The sequence below is a fragment of the Enhydra lutris genome, unplaced genomic scaffold (genome assembly GCF_002288905.1).
Source record: "Enhydra lutris kenyoni isolate GAN:26980312 unplaced genomic scaffold, ASM228890v2 scaffoldscaffold11, whole genome shotgun sequence".
NCBI lineage: Eukaryota > Metazoa > Chordata > Mammalia > Carnivora > Mustelidae > Enhydra > Enhydra lutris.
Window position 1 is genome coordinate 34,889,186 of NW_019154095.1, and position 24,986 is coordinate 34,914,171.

General features: G+C 48.8%; 1 protein-coding gene across 1 annotated transcript; it reads left to right on the forward strand.

Annotated features, from left to right (window-relative positions):
• The first annotated feature begins 203 nt into the window (after positions 1–203).
• LOC111144538 (eukaryotic translation initiation factor 4E binding protein 1) lies at positions 204–18,631 on the forward strand. The gene is made up of 3 exons (XM_022498860.1): positions 204–393; positions 15,907–16,086; positions 18,184–18,631. The coding sequence occupies exons 1-3, from the start codon at positions 249–251 to the stop codon at positions 18,213–18,215; spliced, it is 357 nt and encodes a 118-aa protein (XP_022354568.1). The 5' UTR covers positions 204–248; the 3' UTR covers positions 18,216–18,631.
• The last annotated feature ends 6,355 nt before the right edge of the window (positions 18,632–24,986 follow it).

The window sequence follows — 24,986 nt, forward strand, 5'->3', positions numbered from 1 at the left end:
GGCGGCGCCCGCACCCTCGCGCGGGAGACGATCGGGAGGGCGCCTCGGACCTGAGCTGCGAAGGAACGCACGTACGGGCTACCGCGCGGAGGCGGGTGCGGCAGCTGCGCCGCGGCAACTACAAATCCCAGGGGGCGCCGAGGCTCAGAGGCGGAAGGGGTGAGCTGGGGGCGGGACAAGGCGAAGCGGGAGGGGCCGGGGCGGCCGTAGGGCCACGCTCCGGCTGCGGGCTCTGCGCGAGAGAGACCATGTCTGGGGGCAGCGGCTGCAGCCAGACCCCAAGTCGGGCCATCCCGGCCACTCGCCGGGTGATCCTCGGCGACGGCGTGCAGCTGCCGCCCGGGGACTACAGCACCACCCCCGGCGGCACGCTCTTCAGCACCACCCCGGGAGGTAGGCGCGGGCTCCCGGTGCGGGCGGCGCGGACTGACTGGGCAGTGCAAGAGGGTTCGGGAGGCGCCAGTCAGACGGGGCGAGCGGGCTGAGGGGCGCGGTGACTGGAATAAAGGCATCAGGGGGTCAGCGACGGTCACGGAGGTGGCCATCGGGAGCCAGCAGATGGCCGCTTCCCACTGCCTGCCCTCTGGATGCGTGCTTCCGAGCCCGGGCTGCAAACTGCTCCATTCGTTTCCTCCCGGGAGAGACAGCCGAGTCCCCCTGCCCAAACTGGCAGCACGCTTCCAGACCGACCACATGCTGAGGTGTGCTGCGCCTTGTGGGTGTGGGGGCGTTCTGAGGCAGCACAGCGTGGGGTCAGTGTGGCCTGGGAGTAAGGAGAGGCCTGTCCTGGGGTTTTTAGGGGATGGGGATGGGCGTTCTCTGTTGGGATAAACGACTCTTGCAGAATCCTTTTTCTTTCCTGAGGCACCCCCAGTTTTGCAGTGGGCCAGCACCCTCTGACGGAGGATTTGGGCTGAGGGCGCTCGCCTGCCCCCGCCGCGCCTCACCTGCACCTGTGGCAGCTTGCCCATATGCGCATGTGGGATCTCCCCAGAGGGACGTGGGGCCGCGGGCAGGGCTGTGCAGAAAAACACGTTCTTCTGTCCGGGGGGGAGGGGGAACCGTGTGACCTCCCTGAAAGTGCATGAGGAAGAGGAAGCTGAGCTGGCACGGGTGGGGGCCAGACTTGGGCTGCCCTCGGGAGCCGGGCAATCCCTCACAGCCCGGGAGCCCCGGCGCACAGGCGCTGATGAAACCCGCCAGCCCGTTGCATGATGAAATCCTCTTGGCTCACACTTCCCTACCATGCTCGCGCTGCTCTCACCCCGCTTTGCCCTCACCCCGCTTTGCCATTCTCCCCTCCCTTACACCCTCTTCCACCGCTCCGGCCCATAGGCCAAATTACTCGAGAACACCGCGTTCCGTAGTGGCGTTCCGTTTTGAGGCCGGGGTGCAGGCAGACGCGGGCAGAGGGCGGCAGCCTGGTCCCTTGGCAGCCTCGGGGGCCACATGCTTATTTTCTCAGGCAATGGTCCCACCACAGGCAAGCACTGCCAGATCCGAGGTCTTGAGCCCTTTGATCCAAAACCTACAACGTTAGAACTGTTAAGGATCATAGATGTACTTGTTTCATCCGGGCCCCAAACTTGAAAACACATGTCCCTTGTCCAGGGTCGCACAGCTTTCTCAGATTGAACAAGAAACCGTATCAAAGCATAGAGGGGGGCAATGCTCTCTCCTCTATTAAAAATGATTAAGGAAAATTTCTCAGCGAGCGTTCTTTCTCCACCCTTGACTTAAATTCTCTTTCCCTGCTATATAGGTCTTTTATGTAGTCCATTTGGTGGGCCTCCTCTGTGTCATGCTATGTCTACCAGGATTTTTCCTGACAGTTTTGGGGTTCCTTCAAGTGAGGCTGTGAATCTTTACTTGATCTTTTTAGGGTGGGCAATGAGGCAGGTCTGAAGGCTCAAGTGCTCTTTCTTGCACCCTTTGTTGCTGGATGGGGACAGGTCAGATTGGAAGCCATGGCCAGGGTTACTGTTTATAGGGAAATCTGATCCATTTCTCACCATGGACTGGGAAATGGGTTTTTGGCGGGGGGGGGTTGTTTGTTTGTTTTTAGTTTTTTTGTTTTTTTATAAACCAGAACAAATCTCCCTGCCTTTGAAAGTCTTTAGTTGGGAGAGAGGGACAGGGGCACCTGGACCAGAGTGTAACTTTGTGTCTGAGACCAACTGGGAGAAAGCTAGCTGTGCCAGGAGCCTGAAGCCAGATTTCTTGTTTGGAGTGTTCAGCGGGACAGGCACAGCTCACAGTCCATAACCTGAAAACCACATCTTGCTTCTGCTAACGTGAGCGAGTCTGGTCTGCCTCAGTTAGCCAAGGCTTAGAGTCTTCCTCCAAAGCCCGACTTCACCCTACGTCTTTGCCAAGGCAAAGAAGCTTAACCTAAGAAAAGGTCATTTCTGGCACCCTTTTGCTCCCGTCTAGAGTGCTGCTTCTCATGCCTCAATGTATTAAGTATAAATTACTTGGGGGCCTCACTTAAATGCAGACTCTGATTCTTTTTTTTTTTTTAACATTTTATTTATTAATTTGACAGAGAGAGATCACAAGTAGGCAGAGCAGCAGGCAGAGAGAGAGGGAAGTAGGCTCCCCGCTGAGCAGAGAGCCCGATTCTCTGGGATCATGACCTGAGCTGAAGGCAGAGGCTTAACCCACTGAGCCACCGAGGCACTCCGCAGATTCTGATTCTATAGCTTCTGGATTTGGGCCTGAGATTCCACATTTCTAACCAGCTCCTAGTGATTGATCTCAGTACCATGCTGAGTACTCAAAAATTAGTGGAATGTGACTTCTCTCACCTTTTGACACCCCTGGGGTCTGGCAAAAAGTGATGCTTCTCACCAGGTAAACTCCTCTTGAGGTTGAGTTTGGCATCAGCCTTCAAACCAGGATCTAGAGAGAGTCTGTGCAGGTGCCCACACTAGCTTATTTGCAGGTGTCAGGAGCTCTCGCAGTGTCCACAGGTCACTCTTGGGAGTGGGAATGGCACTGCAGTGTTTGTCCCCAGGGGAACAGGAACAGCAGCTGATTTGAGCCATCTGCATTCCTAAGACGCCAGTTTACTTTCCATGGTCATTAACCTTTCACAAGCTAAATCACTAATCTGGTTAGAAGTCTGGAGAACTTTAGAGAAATATGTTAGAAGGAGTGTGGTGTATGAATATTTGAGCCAATGGAGTCTTAAAAATGACCAATGACACCACAGACCAGCAGAATCTTTGAATGGGTCAGAAACCTTCCACCCCACTCCCATCAACCTCCATGTTCCCCATTCCGTGTGGGATTCTTGACCCCCAAGCCTCCAGGATTGCTTGGCTGGTAATCATACCCAAACCCCATACCTGGATAAGGTTAATCAGAAACAGGCAGGTAAGTGCCAATAAATAAATAAAATCTTAAAAAAAAAAAAAAAAAAGGACAGGAGATTGGATTAGGACCCACCCTCGTAGGTTCATTTAAAAAAAAAAAAAAGAAGTAGGCAGGTAAGGCTACAGGTGTTAATGACACCCTTGGTTTAGATAAACAAAGTCTGTGCCCAGGAAGCTTACCCTGGAGCAGCTTCCAAGTCTTTGGCTATGGGACAGACAGTGCTGGGAAGAGGAGGAGGTGGCCTGGGCACTGAAGCTAGAGCACAGCCAGTGTCCCGAGGCCTCAGTCACACAGGGGAAGATTGTGTCTTCTCATTGCTCAGAGTCTCATCATTAAGGACAGGTTAAAAGAACCTGGACATTAAGACAGTGAGGGAAGGGGCACCTGGGTGGCTCAGTGGGTTAAAGCCTCTGCCTTTGGCTCTGGTCATGATCCCAGGGTCCTGGGATTGAGCCCCACATCGGGCTCTCTGCTCAGCAAGAAGCCTGCTTCCCCCCTCCCTCTGCCTGTCTCTCTGCCTGCTTGTGATCTCTGTCAAATAAATAAATAAAATTAAAAAAAAAAAAAAGGACAGTGAGGGAAATGTAATGGGTTCTCTTCTCACACTGTTCTGAGCTTCCTTTTAAAGCATTTAGAGCATTCCACATTGTCCCTCATTAAAGGCTTTGATGGGGGGCCCTGGCGTAGAGCACCCCAAACTCTCCCTGATGCCCACCAGCCTCCCTGGTTGTAAGGCATTCACCACATCCAAAACCAGAAGACAGTCTGACCTCAAGGGCTTGGCTTGCTACTTAGGAAGATGGAGACACGCCTGAAACAGAATTGGAAGCATCAAAGTTGTAGCCGTAGAATGAGGCGATTAGGCAGACACCCCCCACCCTCCATAACCAGTAGAACTTGTATGATTCTCACGTGAGAATTGCCTGTTCCAAGTCTTCAGCCTGCTAGGCCTTACATGCTAATAATGCACACATAGCTGTGAGATTTAATTGCCTTCTGAGGCTTACATTTTGTTGTTGTTGTCTTCCAGTATCCTCAGAGGATGGCAGGGCCTGATTTGAAAGAGGAGTTTGATTTTTAACTTATGTGTGTTTTTCTGAAAGAGCAAAAAAGCCCTTCATTACCAAATGAAGGACAGGCAGGGTGGTACCGTGTTTGTCTGCTGGTATAAAGCAATGAGGCATTTTCTTGTATGGGTCTTTATTTGATATCCTTGCAGGGGAGGAATGAAGATGGGACAGCAGTATGGAAAAGAGGATTGCTTCCCAGAGGGAAGGTTTTTAGCAAAGAATGTTCATTTGTACACCTAGATTTTACATGTTCAGACAAACAAACAAACAGAAAACCTGTCACTTTCAGGTCTCAGAGCCATGCCCATGCTCTTCTTCCATTATGATTCATGGCAAATTAATCACGTGTATTTGTTTACATGTTTGTTCCCTGGAGTAGAAGGGAAGTTCTTTCCCAGCAGTGTTACTCATCTTCCCATAGTGGCTTTTGAGTGCTGAGTCAGGTGTTTAGAAAGTGAAGGGTTGGGGCGTCTGGGTGGCTCAGTTGTTAAGCGTCTGCCTTCCACTCAGGTCAGTATCCCAGGGTCCTGGGATCAAGCCCCGCATTGGGCTCCCTGCTCAGCGGGGTGTCTGCTTCTCCCTCCATCTGCCTGCCACTCCACCTGCTTGTGTGTTCTCTCTCTCTCTCTGTGTCAAATAAATAAAATCTTTAAAAAAAAAATGAAGAGTTGAAAAGACTCCTAGAATGACAGTATTCTCAGGGCAACCTGGCTCCTTTGCCATCAGGCCTGGGTCTGAGCTGGCTTAATGATAATATTCAAATTTTTCTTTTCTGCCCGTTCAGCTGCGGGGTACGTATAATTGTTTACCTTGGAATGTCCCAGGGACAAAACTACTTTCCCTGAACTTTCTCACTTACCCCAGTATTATAGATAACAGTATTACTAATACTACTGTTTCAATTATTGAGCTGAAAGAAGTGACCCTTATACGGAACATGTCACTAGTGGGGCCAAGGCTTCAGACACCGGGACAGATGCTCCTTGTTTATGTTTGCACCCAGCATCACTGATTAGGCAGGAGTAAGTCACATCTGCCCATGACATTTGGATGATCGGGGACATGGGCAGCACAAGGTGTCTTGTAATCCAATGTCCGTGTCCCTGAAACTCTACTGAGAGCTCAGATACTAGGCCTGGAGTGTCAAAAAACTTTGTATAACTTCAGCAACAATGATTTGTTATTTCTCTCCATTCTTTGGGCTGGTTGGGCATTCTTTAATAAGCTTCCTGAGGTCACTCATCTGGCTACATAGAGTTGGCAGCTAGATTGTCCTGAGCTTGAATGTCCAAGATGGCCTTACCCACATGTCTGGGGCATTGCTAAGGACACCTGGAAGGCTGGGAGTTCTCTGTTGTCTTGGGTCCATGCATTCAAGAGTCTAACCTGAGCTTATTTACATGAGTTTTCAAGGCCCCTTGAGACCTAGGCCCACATATGCAGTATTCTATCTGTCAAAGCAAGACACAGGGCTAGCCCAGATTCCAAGAAGGGGGAGATGACTGCCTTGGAATGAGAGAAGTCTCCTGTAGGGCAGGGATGGGAAGAGTTACAGGGTCGCATGTTCAGGCAGTCTTCCACAAAGGCCAAGCCTCAAAGTGTGGCCCTTTGAGGGAACTTAACTGCCCATCCTGCTGTGTGGCCAAGCAGACCCAAGGCCAGGTATAGAAACCAGAATCACAAGCCTGTGAATTGACTGTTGGGTTAAGAACTGAGGACACCTTCCTGAAAATGCTGTGCCCTTTTTCAAGGCCCGACGTTTAGCTCCACAAAGCAGACGATACAGGGGGCCATGATGCCAGATCCCTGGGAAATACCTGCCATTTGTGTCATGCTTCCCTTGCTACCTGCTCTCTAGCCTGCCTCTTCTTTCCTCCTCAAGCAGCGAGGCTTTTGGAACACCCTTCAGGGGAGCCCACGTTTGCCCTGCCCAGCTGCCCCTGCGCAGCACCCCCATTTGAACTTCCTTGATTTCCTGAAGTGCTGGCAGGAGGATGAAGTCAGGTTCTGAGCCCAGCGGTCCGAAAATGTGCAGGAGTGAGAATGCCAGGAGGGGCAGGTTGGTCCAGAACTTCCTTTGGTTTCCTCGTGACACATACCAGATCTGCCTTAAAGAGAGTGCATGTATATATTGATTTATCTTCCGCCCTTTGGAATACAAGGGGGAAAGCAGGCCTTAATTTGCTAGGGCTGCCATAACAAAATACCACAGACTGGGTGGCTTAAGCAACAGAAATGTATTTTCTCACAGTTCTGGAGGCTGGAAGTCCAAGATCAAAGTACTATCAAGGCTGGTTTCTCTTGAGGCCCTTCCCATTGGCTTGCAGACAGCTGTCCTCCTGCTGCCTCTTTTTTTTTTTTTTTTTTTAAGATTTTGTTTATTTATTAGAGAGAGAGTGAGAGAGAGCATGAAAGGGGAGAAGGTCAGAGGGAGAAGCAGACTCCCCACAGAGCTGGGAGCCCGATGCGGGACTCTATCCTGGGACTCCGGGATCATGACCTGAGCCAAAGGCAGTGGCTTAACCAGCTGAGCCTCCCAGGGGCCCCTCCTGCTGCCTCTTTACTGGTTATCTGCGGTATCTCCCTCTCCCTTTTTTTTTTTTTTTTTAAGATTTTATGTATTTATTTATTTGGGAGAGAGAGAGAGCGGGAGCATATATGCATAGATTTCCCACTGAGCACTGAACTGGGGCGGGGGAGCAGGGAAGCTCAATCCCACAGTCTTGAGATCATGACGCTCAGAGTTGGACGCCTAACCGAGCCACCTAGCCACCCCCTCAACACACTTAGGGCATCTGTGTATTGGATCAGGGCCCCACCCTAACAGCCTTGTTTGAACTTAATGACCTCTTTAAAGACCTTATCTCCAAAGACAGTTTGATGGAGGTACTGGAGGTTGGGACTGAAGCCAACGAGTTTGGATGTGGTGTGGAGGCAGTTCACACAGAAAACGGCCCCTCCCTTTTCCAGCCACAGCTTTTGTTGCTGTGGAACCGGAGGCATTTCAGATGGGCACTCCCTTTTGGTAATGAATTCCAGGGGTAGCTTTCCCTGTTCTGCACTGGTGCATTCTGAAGCGTTTGGGGGCAGGTGAGGGAAGGGGAAGGAGCTTGGTCAGCCCTTAGAATAATTACTCCAGCTGTTTTGTTCTGCATGTTTCTGCAAAAGCTCCGTCCCTGCTGCTTTATTTTCAAATAAAGTGGACTATTCCCTCACACATCAGGGCGTCAAAGGCAAGAGGGCCCTTTGTCACTCACCGATTGCCCTCATTTGATATTTAAGGAGCTTCATAACATTTTTGGCCCCCGAGAAACATCCAGATCTTGGTTGCCTTTGCAGAGCTGATAGGGCCAGAAGTGAAGAAAAATCTCGGACCAAGCAAGCTCTGGTTCTCTACCCAAGATTTTCTCCCTGACAAGGTGGCTCAGCTTGCTAAACAGACTGCCTGGTGTGTGGTGGGCGAGGAGGGAGACCCCTAGTAGACCCTGTGAGTTTGCCTCCACGATGACACAGAGCTGCTGGCGAGAGCTGAATGTAAAAGGATCTGGAGTATTTAGTTCATGGGCTGCTGGCTTGCATCTGAGCATAGGCATCTGAGCCTCCCCCGAGCATGTTTGAAACACTCTCCCTTTCCCTGGAATGGGAACAGCAGTTCTAGGAATTCTGTGCTTGTACTCTTGCTAGGCCTCACGTCACCCGCTCAGGGGAAGAATGTTTCCACCAGGGGAGGCGTAGGGGAAAGCAAGGGACAAGCTGGGTTCAATTTACAGAAGTCATGGCCAGCCCCCTTTTGAACCCAGTGTGGGTACTGTGGGAAGGTGGAGAAGAGATTAGAGGAGGTCTCTCTCAGGGAACATCCCGTTCTGGCCAAATCCTGAGAAGAATAGGTAAAAGTCAGAAGATCCCTGAGGTATGGCAGCCTGGGTCTGCTTGGCTAGTTTTAAACAGAGGTTGGATTGGAGGCAGTACAGGCTAGGTCTGCTCCTGGGGACAGCCTTTCTGAGCCTCAGTTTTCTGTCTGTGAGTTGAGGATACTGTATCTCCCTTGTGGGGAGTGGGGGAATGGGAGCACTGAGACCTGGCATAACAGGCTATGAGCGCAGGGTCTGGCCCACAGTGATTGCATCTTCATGTACTCCTGGGAGGTGAGTTAGTACCCTCCTCTTAGAGCTGAGGAATTCAACTGCCCTTCAGCGTTGAGGGGCTGGTGCTCCACACCCAGGTTTAAGCCCAGAACTTGGGCCTCCCAGCACTGTGCTGTTTGCACCACCACATTGACCACCTGCCAACAATAAGATCCCCAAAATAGATGGTAGTGTGTCAGAGCTGCAACAGACCCTAAAGATTACTTATAAGGCCTGGCACATGGTTGGGGCTTTAAAAATCGTTTGAATGAGCCTGGTACACTGCTCTTATTTACAGGTAAGGAAAACAGACCCTAAGAGGATGTCTGCATTCTTTTTATTTTTTTTTTTAAGATTTTATTTATTTGAGAACAGAGAGAGAGCACAAGTGGGGAGGGCCAGAGGAAGAGGGACAAGCATGGAGCCTGACTCAGGGCTCAATCCCAGGACCCCAGAATCATGACTAGAGCTGAATGCAGACACTTAACCAACTGAGCCACCCAGGCACCCTGGAACGTCTGCATTCTTTGTACATTCAAGCAAACTGTCGTCACCACAAGCATGCCTTGAGAAAAAATACCATTCTTGTATTTGGTGCACATCTGAAATTTTTAAAGTCCTAAATGACACTGGTTTACCAAACATGCCAAAGCTCATGTTGATTCTTGAAGCACGTTTCTGTGGACTAAAAATGGGATAGAGGGTGCCCTTACCCACCCTCCTCCACCCCCATTCTCTTTTCAGGGTTGCTTACCTCCCATCTGATTTGTCCTAGCTCTAACCATATAATTGGTCCCTAAAAATCTGTCACCTGGAGGCATGCTAGTCGTAAAAGCTAGGCTTTGTTTGTAAAGGTCTTATCCTGTGTCAGCCACTGTTCTAATCCACGCCATAACCCTATGAAGTTGGGAGTTAAAGTCTAGCACACAGCAGCCCAGAGAGGTGCTAGAGGGGAGGCTCTGCACTCCACTTACCCAGTCCAGCAGGGAGCCCCAAGGCTTTCTAGGGAGAGCAGGGAGATCCTACCTAGCTCCAGCCAGGGCCATTTTAACTTGACTTACTGGAAAAGGAGATTCTTACCCTATCTCCATATTTATTTGTTTGCTTAATGCCCTGTGTATTAGAGTTGTGTGTTAAAAAACAAAATCTGCTCAGTGTAAAAGAGGTTCACTTTGCCTGGATTATCTTACTCCCCCAGAGGTCACCAGACACAAAATATGTACAGTTCTGTGACTCTGTTTCACACAATATGTTATGGACAATGCACGCTTTTTCCAAATAGGAACCGTACAGCACTGAATTGTAGGTCTGATCCATAATTTAACCTGTCACTTAATATAAAAAAATCAAAGTTTTACATACATATATGTGTTTGTATAAATATATTATTCTGTCTTTTGTATGGGCTTGATTTTTTTTCCATTAAAAAAAGTCTGTCAAAATTAGACGTAAGTTGTTTATATACATAAATACTTAAATCTCAAGTTTGCTAAAAGGCTCCTAAGAAAGCAGTAACTTCTTGCCTCTCCACCTCCCCTCACTCTTTAGAAGCAACCAACGTTTTCCAGCTCTTTCTTTGGGGATTTACCCCCGTATTTCTAACTTTTTCTGGACTTAACTATTGATAGAGGAGAACTTATTATCGTTTATACACCCTCCTCTTTCCATTCCCCCATATAATTATACCATGATTTTTAAAAAATATATGCATTATTTTTATTACTATGACCCTTGACGAGCCAGGTAGTTAATTATTGTACAGCTTTTTTAAAGAAGATTTTATTTATTTGAGAGAGAGCACATACAAGCTGGGGAGAGGGGCAGAGGGAGAGGGAGAAGCAGGTTCCCCACTAAGCAGGGAGCCTGACCAGGGGCTCAATCCCAGGACCTTGAACTGAAATCATGACCTGACCCAAAACTAAGAGTCGGATTCTTAACCGTCCGAGCCACCCAGGCACCCCATTGTACAACTTAAAAAAAAAAAAAAAGTTAATTATTGCTTCATTGTAAAATGTGGTTAGTTTTGGGTTTCGGCTCTTGGTTTTGGCTCAGGTCATGATCTCATGGGTCCTGAGACTGAGCCAGCCTCAGCCTCTGCACTCAGCAGGGAGTCTGCTTAAAGATTCTCTCCCTCTGCCCCTGCCCCCACTTGCGTGAATGTGTGTGTGTGTGTGTGTACACGCGTGCACGCGTGCACGCATGGTCTCCCACCCTCCCTCTCTCCCTCTTCCCTTCTCTTTAAAATAGTAAATCTTTCAAATGTAGTTAGCTTGAGGGTGCCTGACTGGCTCAGTCCATAGACCATGCAACTCCTGATCTCGGTTGTGAGTTTGAGCCCCACATTGGGTATAGAGATTACTTTTAAAAATGTGCTTAGTTTTCATTCAAGTAAGTCTTCCACACCCTCCAGCACCTCTAAAATACTCAACAAAATACAGTTTTACACACAAAATCCGAATTCTGGATTTATCAGTCCATTCTTTTCCCTCTGTTGGGAACTGACAGGGGTTGGCAGCTCTGGACCTGCTATGTAACCACTGATATAAGATCCCCTAAAGCCCTTACTCTTGGTCTAATTTTGGTAGAATATTCCTCCTGTAGTGTTCTGAAAATGTCTCTGTTCTACTTTTACTTGATTGGTGTTTGGCTGGGCATCAAGCCAGGCCAAAATGGATTCCCTCTCAGGACTGTGAAAGCATTGACCCACCGTCCTCAGGCTTCCAGCATTGCCATTGAAAACGTCTGTGCCATTCTTATTCCCAATCCTTGTGTGCACCTGTTGTATTTTTCCCTTTCTGGAAGATTTTAGGATATTTTTACCCAAATGATTGTGAAATTTCCCAATGAATTTTAAGTTGGTACTTTTAATTCATTACACGAGATACTCAAAGGGCATTTCAAAGACTGATCTCTTTCAATTCAGGAAATTTTTCTTTTTTTTTACTTTTTCAGTAAATTCCTTCTAGCAGTTTCTCTCTTTCTTCACTTTCTGTTATCTGATACTAGATTTCTAATTTGTTCTTTTTTTGTCTGTTACCTTTTTTGCCCTTTCTGTTCTTTAAAGTCTTCAAAAAGTTTAAAAAACAGTGAAGTCTCTGCTGTTTCCCTATTGGTTTGTTTGGGTCTCTCCATTGATGTAAACTTTTCTCAGAAATGCGTGGAGGCATCTGGCTGGTTATATTTAAGAGTGAGCACTGCAGAGCTGACTGGAGGCCCTTTGCAAGGTGTGCAGGCAGGTGGGTGGGCTCAATCTGGGGGCTAGCTGCTGTTTTTCATCCAGAACCCCCTTCCCAAAATCAACATCAGTCGGTCTTTATCTTTGCTCTGTATTCTGAAGCAGGGCAGGGCTGGGCGTTTGAGGCTCACCATTCAGGAAGTTAACTTGAACTTAATTGCCCTGTCTTCCCTCCCTCCTGGAGTGAGGGGCATAGGGGATCTCTGCCTGTTGTTAGCTCCCTTCCCATTTTCCATGATGCCTCTAATTCCTGAACCTTCCTGGGGTTCTGCAGAACCCCACTTCCTATTGCAACGTCCACCCCCACCTCCCCACATTTAGATGCCTCCCCATCCTCTCTGTTAGAACTGTTCCTCCATTCGCTTTCTGTATTCACAGATTGTGATTTGGAGTCCCAGTTTGAGCCCCCCTTGCTTCCAACTTGAGTATGTGCTTGTGTTTCTTGTTTTATTTCTTGGTGTTTGCATGATTTTTGAGACAAGCAGCAGGGGAAAAAAATGTCTTGGCTTTGCCATCTTGAAGCCACCTAGAGCCCTGAAGCTCTTCATGCTCTTGTTTGTAGAAGCCTAACAGAGTTGGGTCATTTTCCCTAATATAGAAAGAGAAAGTAGGCCCTCAGCTGTAGAGTACTTTGTGGAAACTACCAGGTGTGATACCCACACACCCCGGAGGCCCACACCTGACCAACAGCCTCCAGCTGTTGCCACTTAGTGTCTTGCAGGGACCTTGGCATTCCCCACCCCCACCCCCTGCCCTGCCACGGTTTCCATTTCCTGCTCCTGTATGCAGGCCAAGTCCCCATCTCGGGAGACTGTATTTTAGCCAAGGGTGCCTATTTTTGACAATATGAGAATGTGTGTTTTGTTGTTTGTCTCATCTGTGGGAGACGGAGGGAGTTTCCAGAAGATCACTGGTTGCTGAAGCTGTGTGGTAGTATATCCCACAAAGGGATGGAAGAAGAAAGGGTTGAAAAGCTAAAGCTGCTTCCATGGGAAACACTTCCACTACCTTGATCTCCATCTCATATTCCTCACTGATGAGTGGGAGGGGGTTTAGAGTCCCCTGCAAGGCTTGGCACCTTTGACAGCTGACTTTTGAACATAACCATCCCACCCTCCTTGCAGGCTCCCTCCCCAGCTCCCTCCCTCTGATGGCGGGTGTCCTGGGTGCCCCCTCTGCTGGCATTTAGTTCCTGGGTTTTATTAGCTCAAATGAGGATTCTTATTTTTAAACAGCTGCCCTAGGTGTAGGACAATAGGCACAGAGACTCTTTTTCTAAGTGTAATCAATGATTTAAAAATCACCTGGTGCCACTTCCCAGTATACACCCCCCAAAAATTGAAAGCAGGGTCTTTGCAGAGCTATTTGCACATGTGTGTTCGCAGCAGTAGTATTCACAATAGCCAAAAGATGGAAGGAACCTAGATGTCTGTGGATAAACAAAATGTATATCCATGCGATGGAGTATTACTCAGCCTTAAAAAGTAAGGAAATTCTGGGGCACCTGGGTGGCTCAGTGAGTTAAAGCCTCTGCCTTCGGCTCAGGTCATGATCCCAGGATCCTGGGATAGAGCCCCACATCGGGCTCTCTGCTCAGCAGGGAGCCTGCTTCCTCCTCCTCTCTCTCTCTCTGCCTGCTGCTCTGCCTACTTGTGATCTCTGTCAAATAAATAAATAAAATCTTAAAAAAAAAAAAAAAGTAAGGAAATCCTGACACCTGGTCCACATGTGGACATTATGCCAAGTGACATAAACCAGTCACAGAAAGACAAATACTGTATGATTCCACTTGTATGAAGTACCTGGAGCAGTCTGATTCGTAGAGACTGAAATAGAATGGTGGTTTCCAAGGGTTAGGGGGAAAGGAGATAGGAGTTGCTATTTCCTGGGTATAGAGTTTCAGTTTTACAAGATGAAAGCGTTTTGGAGATTGGTTGCACAACACTGTGAATGTAGTGCACTGTACACTTAGGAATGACTATGATGGCAAATTTTATGTTATTTGTATTTTACCACAATGTAAAAAAAAAAAATCTCTGGAGGCTCATGACTTTAAAGAGCTTCTCCAGAAGCTACTGACCCCCAGTTTTTTGGGTTTAGGGTCTTTTAAAAATTTTTTAAGAGAGGAAAAGAGGTGGGGGAGGGGCAGAAGGAGAGTGAGAGAGAGCCCAATAGGGGCTTGAGCTTACAGCCCTGAGATCATGACCTGAACTGAAATCAAGAATTGGATGCTTACGGGTGCCTGGGTAGCTCCATTAGTTGAGCATCTGACTCTTGGTGTTGGCTCAGGTCATGATCTCAGGTCAAGAGAACAAGTTCTAAGTCAGGTTCTGGACTCAGAGCCAAGTCTGCTTGAGGATTCTTTCCCTCTGCCCCTCCCTCACACGCACCTGTGTGCCTGTGCGCAAATGCTCTCTCAAATGAATAAATAAATAACATCTTTTTTAAAAAGTCAGATTTTTAAAGGACATTCCTGAAGTCTTTAAATCATCGCTTCTAAACTCCAGCACCCATATTCTGTCTGCATTTTGTACTATACCTTGTCTTCTTTTTGTATATATCTTTAATATTCATCTCTATATCATTTACCTTTTTGACTTAGTTTTTGTTATTTTATTATATATATTATTTATAACATACATGCTATTATCATATCCAATGATATCCTATCCTATATTAAAAGGAAACTTGATATCACGACTATATATGGAAAACCAGATCCACTTACCATAAATAGAAGGTAACTATAAAAAGAAATATAATGACACCAAGACAGTTTTAAATTCTAGCTGGATTCCACTGCCTGCTGAAGGCTTTGAGGCAGAGGCCTGCTCTTTGTTGAAAAGGGAGAATCAGGAGTTTGAGGGAGGCATTGAAGAGACGTTACAAGTGCCATCCTGGTGCTTAGAGGTCATCCTGAGTAAACAGGGACCGAACATGAATCACTTCTCACTAGTCACTGTTCTTTAATGAAATGAGCTGGGGCACAAGAATCCTGAGTCCTGGACTATAGAAAATGTTCCTTTTTAAAGTATCAGGAAACCACCCTCGCAGGATGGGTCCTGGGTGTGGTTTAAGGGTGGTTAATAACTCCATGAGACTTGGTCCCCACCCAAGGGTGATGCTCGGGAAAGGAGAGTGAAGAGGGAGTGGACAGAACACAGACCAGGTGCAAGCCCTGTTTTCAGTGACACATCAGAGCAGATATCACACGGAAGACGGGCTTAGCAGGAGAGCCTTTGGTGAGAAGACCCCATGGGTCACTCCTGTCCACAAAGCCCAGGTGGGAGAGTTCTCATTTTTACTAGTTTGGGGGATTCACTCAACTTTCTCTTTGCTCATCTGTAAAATGAAGTTACAGATTCTGGATATCCCATGCGGGTACTGTAAGTACTGAATTGAAAAACGAATTAAAATGTACCTTCTTGGGGAGCCTGGGTGGCTTAGTCAGTCAAGCATCTGCCTTTGGCTTAGGTCATGATCCCTAGGTCTTGGGATCGAGCCCCCCATCATCAGGCTCCCTGCTCAGTGGGGAGTCTGCTTCTCCCTCTCCCTCTGGACCTCCTCCTGTGTGTGCTCTCTGTCAAATGAATAAAAAAAACATGTATCTTCTATAATATTGGCTGTGATTGTCCTGAGCAATAACACTGAGCACTGATGAGGTAAGGGAGCTGATGGGCTTTAAGGAGAGAGCCCAGGGGAGAAGGTGCAGTGTGGTGGGCTGCCAGGCCTCTTCTTCCATCGGAGCGTCCACATGATGGGGTTGGTGGTTCTGAGGCAACAGAGAAGGGCTGCAGCGGGACACCTGAATCTGCCTTGCTCCTCCCTTTCTGTGTGTGTGTGTGTGTGTGTGTGTGTGCCTTTTTTTTTTTTTTTTTAAGTAAACTCTACCCCCAAGGTGGGCCTCAAACTCACAACCCTAAGATCAAGAGTCATATGCTCTGCTGACTGAGCCCACCAGGCATCCCAGCCTCACTCCTCCTTGATCTGGCTTTTGCAAAAAACCTGCCACCTCTGCTAGAGCCATGCCTCAAAGAAGCGGAAAATAAGCAGGCGGGAGGTTGGTGATGGCTTTTTCAATGTCCCCACCCCGCTGCAGGTACCAGGATCATCTACGACCGGAAGTTCCTGATGGAGTGTCGGAACTCCCCTGTGACCAAAACACCTCCAAGGGACCTGCCCACCATTCCCGGGGTCACCAGCCCTGCCAGTGAGGAGCCCCCCACAGAGCCCAGCCAGAACCACCTGCGCACCAGCCCGGAAGATAAGCCAGCCGGCGGTGAGTGACAGGGCTCGACCAGGCTCTACCTCAGGAAGGGAACATATGTGGCCGGTGGAGTCCCTTCAGAGATGACATTTCAGGGAAAGGAATGATGGTCACTTCCCCACCTTCTGTGGAGCAGCTCAGAGACCAGACAAGGGTTGTCGGGAGGGTGGGTAGAAGTCTCAGCGGCACCAACCTTCCCCATGGAAGGGGTCCAAGAACTCCAGGAGAGGTGATTTGGCCCCATCAGGTAATCTAATTCATGGGGAGCTTGTTTGAAATGATGCTCAGGAAGGGAGAGTGAAGAAGGAGTGGCTAGAACACAGACCAGGTGCAAGTCCTGATTTCGGTGGCACATCAGAGCAGGTGTCACAGGGGAGACAATTTAAACAACTGACATCAGCATGACCCTTGGTATAATTGTCCCTGAAGCATTTCCTTGTGTCTGCCACATTTGGGACACACCCATGGTGTGCATGTGTAGGACATGACTTATCAAAGATACAGTAAACTTGCCTTCTGGGAGATTATAGGCCTACAGGATCAGGAAGGCATCCGGGGTGCCTCCTGTCAGGGTAATGATCACTAGTGGATTCTTGATGAAGACCAATCAAAACAGTGCAACCCATTGTTTCTGCAGGTTTGACATGGAGCGGCTAGGTCCTTCCTGATATCTCACCCCACCTTACCCCCACCCTGATTAGGGTGACCACCCCAGTGGAGGTGTGTGTGAATGCACTCTGTGTGGCATCGTGACTAGCTCACCAGAGTGGCTCAGCTCTCCTGCTGTGGGAGGATGAAGTGTAAGCACTTGCAGACAACCTGAGTCACATCGGAACCCACTAACCCTTCACCCGGAAGGCAGTGGACCAAGGCCAGACAGGAAGCAATTGGGACCTCGGGCTGGGCTGGCCCTGCTGACAGCAGCAGAGTCCATCTACCTAGGGCCTGCAGGACATGATTCATAATTACCCTGGGGACCCCACAGTCCATGCCCGACAGCCCTTGCTTTGCCTTGCCTTGTAGACTTGGAGAGCACTGGGAAGGAGGGAGGGAGGGAGGTGAACCTGGGCACACACAGAGCAGTGTGAAGGATAGCTCCAGGCAGTGTGGTCACTGCCTTTTGTCGAAGGATGCAGAGAAGGATGGATAGATTCATGTGGTCAGCTCCATGGTACTTCCCACCCACCCCCTTTTGCCTCAAAAGTTGAGGATGGAGATAGTCACACCTGACATTGTGGAACCATCACTACCTGCTGGCTGTGGCAAGTCCCTCCCAGTTTCTGGAGCTTTGCTCACCCACAGCAAATGCAGGGTTGGCCCAGAAGTGCCCCAGGCTGGCCAACCCTGAACCACAATAATGGCTTAAGAGTTCTGTTGTGCTGGTGAGGGATGGACATAATTTTTCGTTTTGCTTAACGGGGTATTAGCCAAAGCCTCTAGCCTTGGACCAAAAATTTGGATAAATATAACCAGAAGAAGTGGCCAGTTTCCTTCTGGGGGCTGGGGCGGGCATCTCACCCTCAAAGCAGCCTTACCTGAGAGATCATGAATGAGGCAGCTCCATTTAAGAAAACAACCTCCTACAGCATGAGCTGCTTGGAGATCTTTGTGGAAAGAGTTAGGGTGAGAGCAGTGAGTAGCTGAATTACCAAAATAACCCCTTTACTGCAGAGTCAGGCTAGTCCATGGGTATTTGGATATATGCCTCGTGGGTTGTGTTACGAACTTCAAAACCACAGTTGGGACACATGCTTGAAAAAGCTTTTTGTTTAAGGAATATTCTTCTGTGAGGTTATATTTATATCAAAGTCAAGTAACCATTCATTCTTATTAAGAGCAATAAAAACGGTACAAAAATCAGGACTGTCCCTTCTCCTGTGGGGAGACCCAGGCTCTACTCTTCCTTTAGGATTGGGGAAGAGAGTACAGCTGGACCTTCAGGCCTGTTTCCAGGAAATCCTACTGGAGTCCTGCCCTCCCTCCATTCTCCTTCGCCTCCACTCTTTCAGGAACAACAAAATGAAAAATAACGCCTCTCCCTGGCCTCTAAAATATGAGCTCTACCATTCACCTGTTGCTTACTTGGCTGTCTGCCCCTTCTCTCCCTAGGTGAAGAGTCACAGTTTGAAATGGACATTTAAAGGACCAGCCGTTGAATCGAGCAATGCCTCGGGGCCCCCTGGCCCTTCTCGGGAGAAAAGTCACACCAGCCAGGCCTTTTGCAAGTCATAATCCTGGGCAGGCATTGAGTATGGGGTCGGCCATCCCGGCCCTCTGCTTCCTCATTCAGGGCACCTGCTCCCCCTTCCTCTTCAAGAACACCAGCGGATACCTCTACGTGCCTCCCTTCAGGCGGGAGCTGCCACCCTAAGGGGAGTGACTCTCGTGGGCATAGCCTGCAGGCCAGGGCCAGGATTGGATGTGGAGGAGCCCTTCTGAGTGATTATCCAGCTCTTCCGGCCCCAGCCTCTGGGGGCGCTCCCACCCCTTCCTTAGGTTGGTGTCCCCTCCTTCCCCAAGAGAGGAAATAAAAGCCACCTTCGCCCGAGGGCCAAGAGTTGGCCCCTGTCTGAGCTCTTTTCAACTCCATCCGGATAACTAACACCAACTACTGTTTGTACTTCTAAGCACTTTCCTATATGTTATCTCGCTTGATTCTCACACTGAACCTAGGAGGTTAAGTAGACGAAGTGTTATCCTCATTGTATAGCTCAGGAGACTGGCTCAGAGAAGTAAAACGCACACCAGTAAATGACAGATGGGGCTGGCTTTGAGCTGCGTGCTGCTCTCCAGCTTCTGTTCAGTGGTAGGTAAAATTTCTTCTCTGGGCTTTGTCCCCTAAGCCTGTCAGGTCTTGCTGTCACCTTCGTTTTGTGGCCCATTCCCTGCAAGAGTCCAGAGGAAGAACCTGAGCCTTGCATGATATAGCGTGTCTTTGACCCACGCCCCCCCTTCTGTTTGTCCAGTGATCCCTTTGTGTGCGCTGTCTGGGGGACACAAACATGAGATAAGTGCTCTGTCTTGAAGATTTCACTGAAGCGTAAGATTTGCCCAAAAGGAAAGGGAGTATAAAAGAGATCGTATTAGGATCGGTTACCAGAGAGCGGCCCATGCAAGTAGAGGCTCCATGGAGGTGATGCTGCAGCTGGGATCCTGAGGAGGGGTGGGCGGAGGAGAGCTGGGGGTCCACTATGGCCCAGGTCCAGTGGTCTTGGGGAACCAGGGTGTACAAGGACAAGACATCAACTTGCCCACTTTAGCCAGAGCCAGCAATTTGTGTGGTTGCGGTGGCTTGTATAAATGACCAGAAAAGAGCCAGATTTCTAAGGGCCTTGAATGCTGGGCAGAGGGATTGCTGAAAAGCAGCAGGTGTTTCTCATTACAGGATATGCTGGGGGTGGATGGCCTTTGGCCAAGAGGCGATGGCTGACCTGGACCTTACAGTTCTGGACTCCTAGCACTTGTCAGTCTGCTATTTGGGGAGTAGCGGGGCTTAGTGGTCACAGTCTTCGTCTGGTCTTTCCTACAGCTGAGTTGGAGTCCCCTCCCCTCACAAGGACTGAAGGCAGCTGTAATCCATGTGCCTGGTGAGGGCATGCGGAAAGGCCCAGCTCTGGCTGCCTGCTGGCTTCAGGCCAGCAGCATACCCTTTTCCTGTAGATACAAAGGGACATAGTGGAGAGGCCTCCGCCAGAGCAAAGACAGCAACTGAAGCTCCACCTAGAATTGGGATAAAGACCAGCCAGCCTTCCCCGTCCCTCAGTTTTCCAGTAAAAGCATCCAACCCAAGGTCTTGCTCACAAGTCTACATGATACGACCATTCCCCTTGGTCCTATATCTTCTAGTCCAAGAGAGGGTAAAAATAAGCTTCTCTGACAATAAGAAAATCATTTACAAGTTGTACGCCTTTCCCACTGAGCACTAGTATCCTCCAGAAAACCCAGGTGTTTTTCTTTTTACAAAGATTTATTTTAGAGCAAGCATAAGTGGTGGCGGGGGGCAAAGGGAGGGAGAATTCTCAAGCAGACTCCCCACTAAGCATAGAGCCTGATGGGAAGGGGTGGGTGGGGCCCGATTCCAGGACCGTGAGATCATGACCCGAGCTGAAATCCAGAGCCTGCTGCTTCACCGACTGAGATACCCAGGCACCTCTCTTGAGCATCATTTTAGCTGGGTACTATGAAGTGGCAAAGATCTATGACAGAAGGCTCCCCGTGGTCCAATTTACCATCCCAGTGTACTGAGTCTTAAAGCTTTTGTAGGGACGCCCTATGAAACCATCCGACTTTGGCTTGGGAACCCAGGGACAACTCAGGGACAGCCGCCACATGCTGTGAGCCAAGGAATACAAAGATGAGGTATTACCGCCTGGTCTGGAGATGCAAGGTACCGTGGGTAGCAGGACACCTAGAAAGGTCGTAAAGCAATACTTTCGTGGTTGTCCAGTGTGTGGCAGCTGTGCAGATGCCATAGGATAAGGGAATCTGAGAAACCTTCAGACAGGAGGAGGGACTTTATAGGACCCTAAGTAGGATAGGACTTGAATTTAGGAAGGGCCTTCCTGGGTCAGAAATGGCCAAGGGGCTGGGGCCAAGAGCAGTTTAGCTGCAGGAATGTCAAAGCTGGTGAGTTTTCTGCATGTGGATGAAGCGGCTGCAATGGAGTGGAGTCTGCCATACTCTCTCCTGGGAAAGGAGGCTTGACGGCACTTGGTGGAAGGAGGAGAGACGTGACCTGGAGGTTTCCGGTCCAGGTGGCCCAGAAGAGAGGTCAGAAGGGAATGCTGGGTTAGCAGTTGGCACCAAGTAAACAGCAAGAAGGCCAAAACCAGAAACTTGGGGAATGTTCCCAGGGAGCACGAATGCAGTAGAGACCTGAACCGCCAATCATTTTCCAACTTCCTTGCTGCTGTTGGTACAGCTGTGGGCATCCCTCCGACTCCCAGGAAGCCAGATAAGGGATAAGGTCATCTTTCTACCAGTACCCCTTCATGAGACATTCACCATGGAAATGACTCAAGGAAGGGCCCAAGGACACAGCCAAATCAAGGAATCCCTTGGACTGAAAGCCCGTACCTCAGGAGAGGCAGGGTTCATTCATAGACCTTCAAGTGGTCCTTTCCAACCTCAGTCTGATTTAACAAGCCTTTGCTTAGCCTCTAATCCATACCCAGCAAGGTGCTAGGCCTTGAGGCAATACAGGAGAATGTCAAGACCACCACCTGAGGACAAAACGGAGGCATGATGAAGTGCTTGTAAGCAGAGTGAGAGCAGGGCAGGAGCAGATGAAGGCTGTGGGCTGGGTGGGCTGCAGGGGAGACTGCAGGAGCAAAGTCTGGGTGTCTGGAACGGATACAGTGTGCATAGGAATATCATGTGAATATCATGGGAGGCTCCTGTGCGTTCCGTAGCACAAGGTAAATTTAGGTAGATTCGGTTATTTGTGGGGGGAGGGAAGTCATTGGTTGAATGCCTTTTGTATGCCTGGAGCTTTACTACAATCTTATTCATGGCCCCGAGAATGTAAGGTGGACTTTTTTCTTTTTTTTAAGGTAGATGTTTTTAATCCCATTTTACTTATGTCCGTGGTGGCTATGTGTCAGAATTAGGATTCCAGCTTCTGTCTGTCCAGCTCCAAAGCCCATGCATGCTCTTTAGATCGTACTGGTTGGAACTGAGGTTGGGTTCTGTAGATTCTGAGCCCTAGACAACTAGGACGTCGGTTGGAGGTATTAGAATAAGGCAGTGCCACACCGGTGCTCAGGTGAATCAGGTGAAGGTAACTAGAGCCCAGCAGTCCTTCGAATGTTCAGTGGATTGGATGGGGTTGAAAACCAAGGAGTGAAAGAAGATAGATTTCATGCTTTCATTTATGCAAGGGCTATTTATTGAGTGCCGACTGTATGCCTATGTGCAGGCATTCAGACACTGGAGACAGAGCAGTGGGCATAACAGAGCTCTCTCCTTTCCTGGTGCTGACCTCACAGAGGTAACCTATGTTTAGAGATTGAGGCTACGTGTGATTCTTGTCTTGTGTATTCAGCTTTCCTTGCTAAAAATCACAAACCTGGCCTTCTCAAAATAAGGTTCAGAACTTAGCCAACCCTCCCTGCCCTCCTAAGCAGAGGACACGTGCCCCTTGCTGTGGGACGATGAGGAAGAATCAGCTCCCCAGTGACAGGCAGTAGACACCTCAGTTTCTGAAAATAACTAGGACAAAACCTCCCTCCTCAACTGCAGCAAGTTAAATCAACATGAGAAGGGGAGAAAACGGCAGATGAATTGGGGGAAAGTATAACCCCTGAAGACTAGGTTTTCTTGAACATAGACATTCCAAAGAATACGACTTGCAGGTATCCTGTAGGGAGAGAGGGGACCCCATGGCCAGACTGGAAATGAACCCCTCCCTCCCCCAGCTGTTCAGAGGCCATAGCCCAGGGCGCTGGTTTTTAAAGGAAGACCTTTGAGCTGACATTTGTTCCTTATTCTCAGGTTCTCTAGGAAAGGTTTTTGAGTTTCCAGCTGCAATATTCCAGTTTGTGCTGCCCCCTGCTGGAAGAGTTCATTAAAACAAGGAAGGAAGCTTACATCTCCGTTACTCTGTTCCATTAGTTAGGTGAGGGAAAGTGATGGTGCTACAGGTATTGTAAACCTAAGCACACTTCTTCACGTTGCCTCAAGATTATGCGACTGGCCCCTCATTCTCCGAGAAGAATACTGAGAGGCAAGTAATCTGGACAGTGTGACCAGAGGTGTATCAGGGACAGAAACGGGTAGCGTAGAACACTTCTGCACTGCTCAGACCTCGTTTGGGACAAGCTAGTGACAACCTGTCTCTCCCCCTCCAACCAAATACAGCCATGCATGCTATCGTACTGCCTTCAGTCCTCAACTCACCACTCACCAACAGTAGCCAGATGGCTCCATCCACTTAGGAGCCAAATTTACTCCTGCTTGGCTTCTGAACTTGAACCTTCACCATTAGGTTGCATTTAAACCTTTTCTGCATCACTCCACCCTAACATAGGAGAAACAAAACTGCCTTCCAAAAGGACAGGACTCTGAACTGTTAAAAAAACACTTTCCTTAGGCCGTTTCAGGATAGGTTCAGATTTGCACTGGAATCATGGATATAAATGTAGTTGTCACTCAGGCCATCCCCCAACTCCTGGGACAGTTTCAGCTCCTGAGCCCTTCAAGAACCACCAAGAAGCCCATCCAGAGCTGTATTTCCTGGCACCTGAGCTGACCCTCTTAGCTCAGGCAAGGGGCATGTACAACCTACTAGAAAGCTCTAATGTGTCCTGCATAGTGGCATTGAACTCAAACACTGTAAGCCTGGTGAACCGTCTCTCCCTTTTACTCAATTCACTGAGAAATTATGCTAGTGGTACTGATTTGCGGGGAAAGTAGCATGACTTCCTCTCTCCTATCCTTCACAGACGGCATTTAAACCAGATCAGCTTTTGGCAGTACAAGAGGCCCAGAGGCAAAAGAGAAATTTTATGTAGGTGCCTCGTAGCCTGTGTGTGCTTTGGTTCATTACCTCTACCTATTTAGCCCTGGATTTGGGAGCTCTCAAACCACAAAAGAAGATGGCCCCTCCAGTTTTGTTTTGTTTTTTTTCTGTAGTCAAGCTATGTTTGGAAATGCCACTCAGTCACGAGTGGATTGTCCCTCCATTGACAGGATTTGGCACCTCCAAGCAGAACAAACTTTCAACCAGACTCTTCTTTCCCTTCTGGAGATTCCAATTCTTTCTTCTTTATCTCAGACATGACGGCTCCCTTCATGTTCCTCCAGGGTTGAAGACAAGCCATTACCAGCAGGAAGACATGCTCAGCCCAAGGGAGAGCTGTTGATCCTGACCCATCAAAACAGCTGGCCTGCTATGTGTAGCATTTGCACAGATGCGACACAAAGTATATGTGACTGATAGGTATTTGGATCCAGTGAGGGGTGGTTAGCAGAGGGCCCTGGCTCTTGGGTCTGCATCATGAAAGCTTCAGTCCCTGCGTGAGTAACTGCATGAAAATTTACAGTTCAGTCAGAAACTCTCTTTTGTCAAGGATGGGAGAGAAAGGAGGTCATAACATTGTCTCTCCCCAGGAGTCTTCATGGACTCCTGAATGAGGCAAACTCTCTCTCTTTGCTCCTACTTCAATTCTTCTTTGATAACTGCTGTCCTCTTGACCTTTCCAGAAGGACCTGACTATGCCTCTTCTCCTGCAATTCCAACAGAACAACCATCTACTACGTCCGGTCAGAACCTACTATATCTAGAACAAGGGAGAATTTTAACTTCACTCTTTCCCTCCCCGCCTTTTCGGCTTCAGTATCCCACAGGGACTCTCACCAGAAAAACTCCTATCCAACCCATGAGTTCTAAGCAGCCTTCATCACTAGCTCCCCGAGGAACTGCAGGAGAGCAAGAAGCATCTTTTTGCTTGGATGCACACCCCACCTTCCCAGCACTCAAAATGGGCCCTGAACTTTAAGATTTTTATTTTTATTTTATTTATTTGATGGACAGAGATCACAAGTAGGCAGGGAGGCAGGCAGAGAGAGGGGGAAGCAGGCTGCCCGCCGAGCAGAGAGCCTGATGCGGGGCTCGATGCCAGGACTCTGAGACCATGACCTGAGCCGAAGGCAGAGGCTTTAACCCATTGAGCCACCCAGGGCCCTGAACTTTAAACACTTATTCCTCCTCTAGCTCAACCTCTTGCCCGTTATCCCACTCCATCAGTGATATTCAAACATTAGAGGGCATTAGAATGACCTGGAGACCTTGTTATACCCATTGCTAGGCTGGACCCCCAGAGTTTCTGATTCAGTAGGTCTGGAGTGGAGCCTGAGATTCTGATGCTGCTAATCCCAGGACCACACTTTGAGAATCACTGAGCTACATAATC

What these genes read in the sequence shown, in the direction of transcription:
- LOC111144538 (XM_022498860.1), top strand. Translation starts at nt 249, where the DNA reads ATGTCTGGGGGCAGCGGCTGCAGCCAGACCCCAAGTCGGGCCATCCCG. An exon ending in CTTCAGCACCACCCCGGGAG is followed by an intron (nt 394 to 15,906) that starts GTAGGCGCGGGC and finishes ACCCCGCTGCAG; the next exon opens with GTACCAGGATCATCTACGAC. An exon ending in GGAAGATAAGCCAGCCGGCG is followed by an intron (nt 16,087 to 18,183) that starts GTGAGTGACAGG and finishes TTCTCTCCCTAG; the next exon opens with GTGAAGAGTCACAGTTTGAA.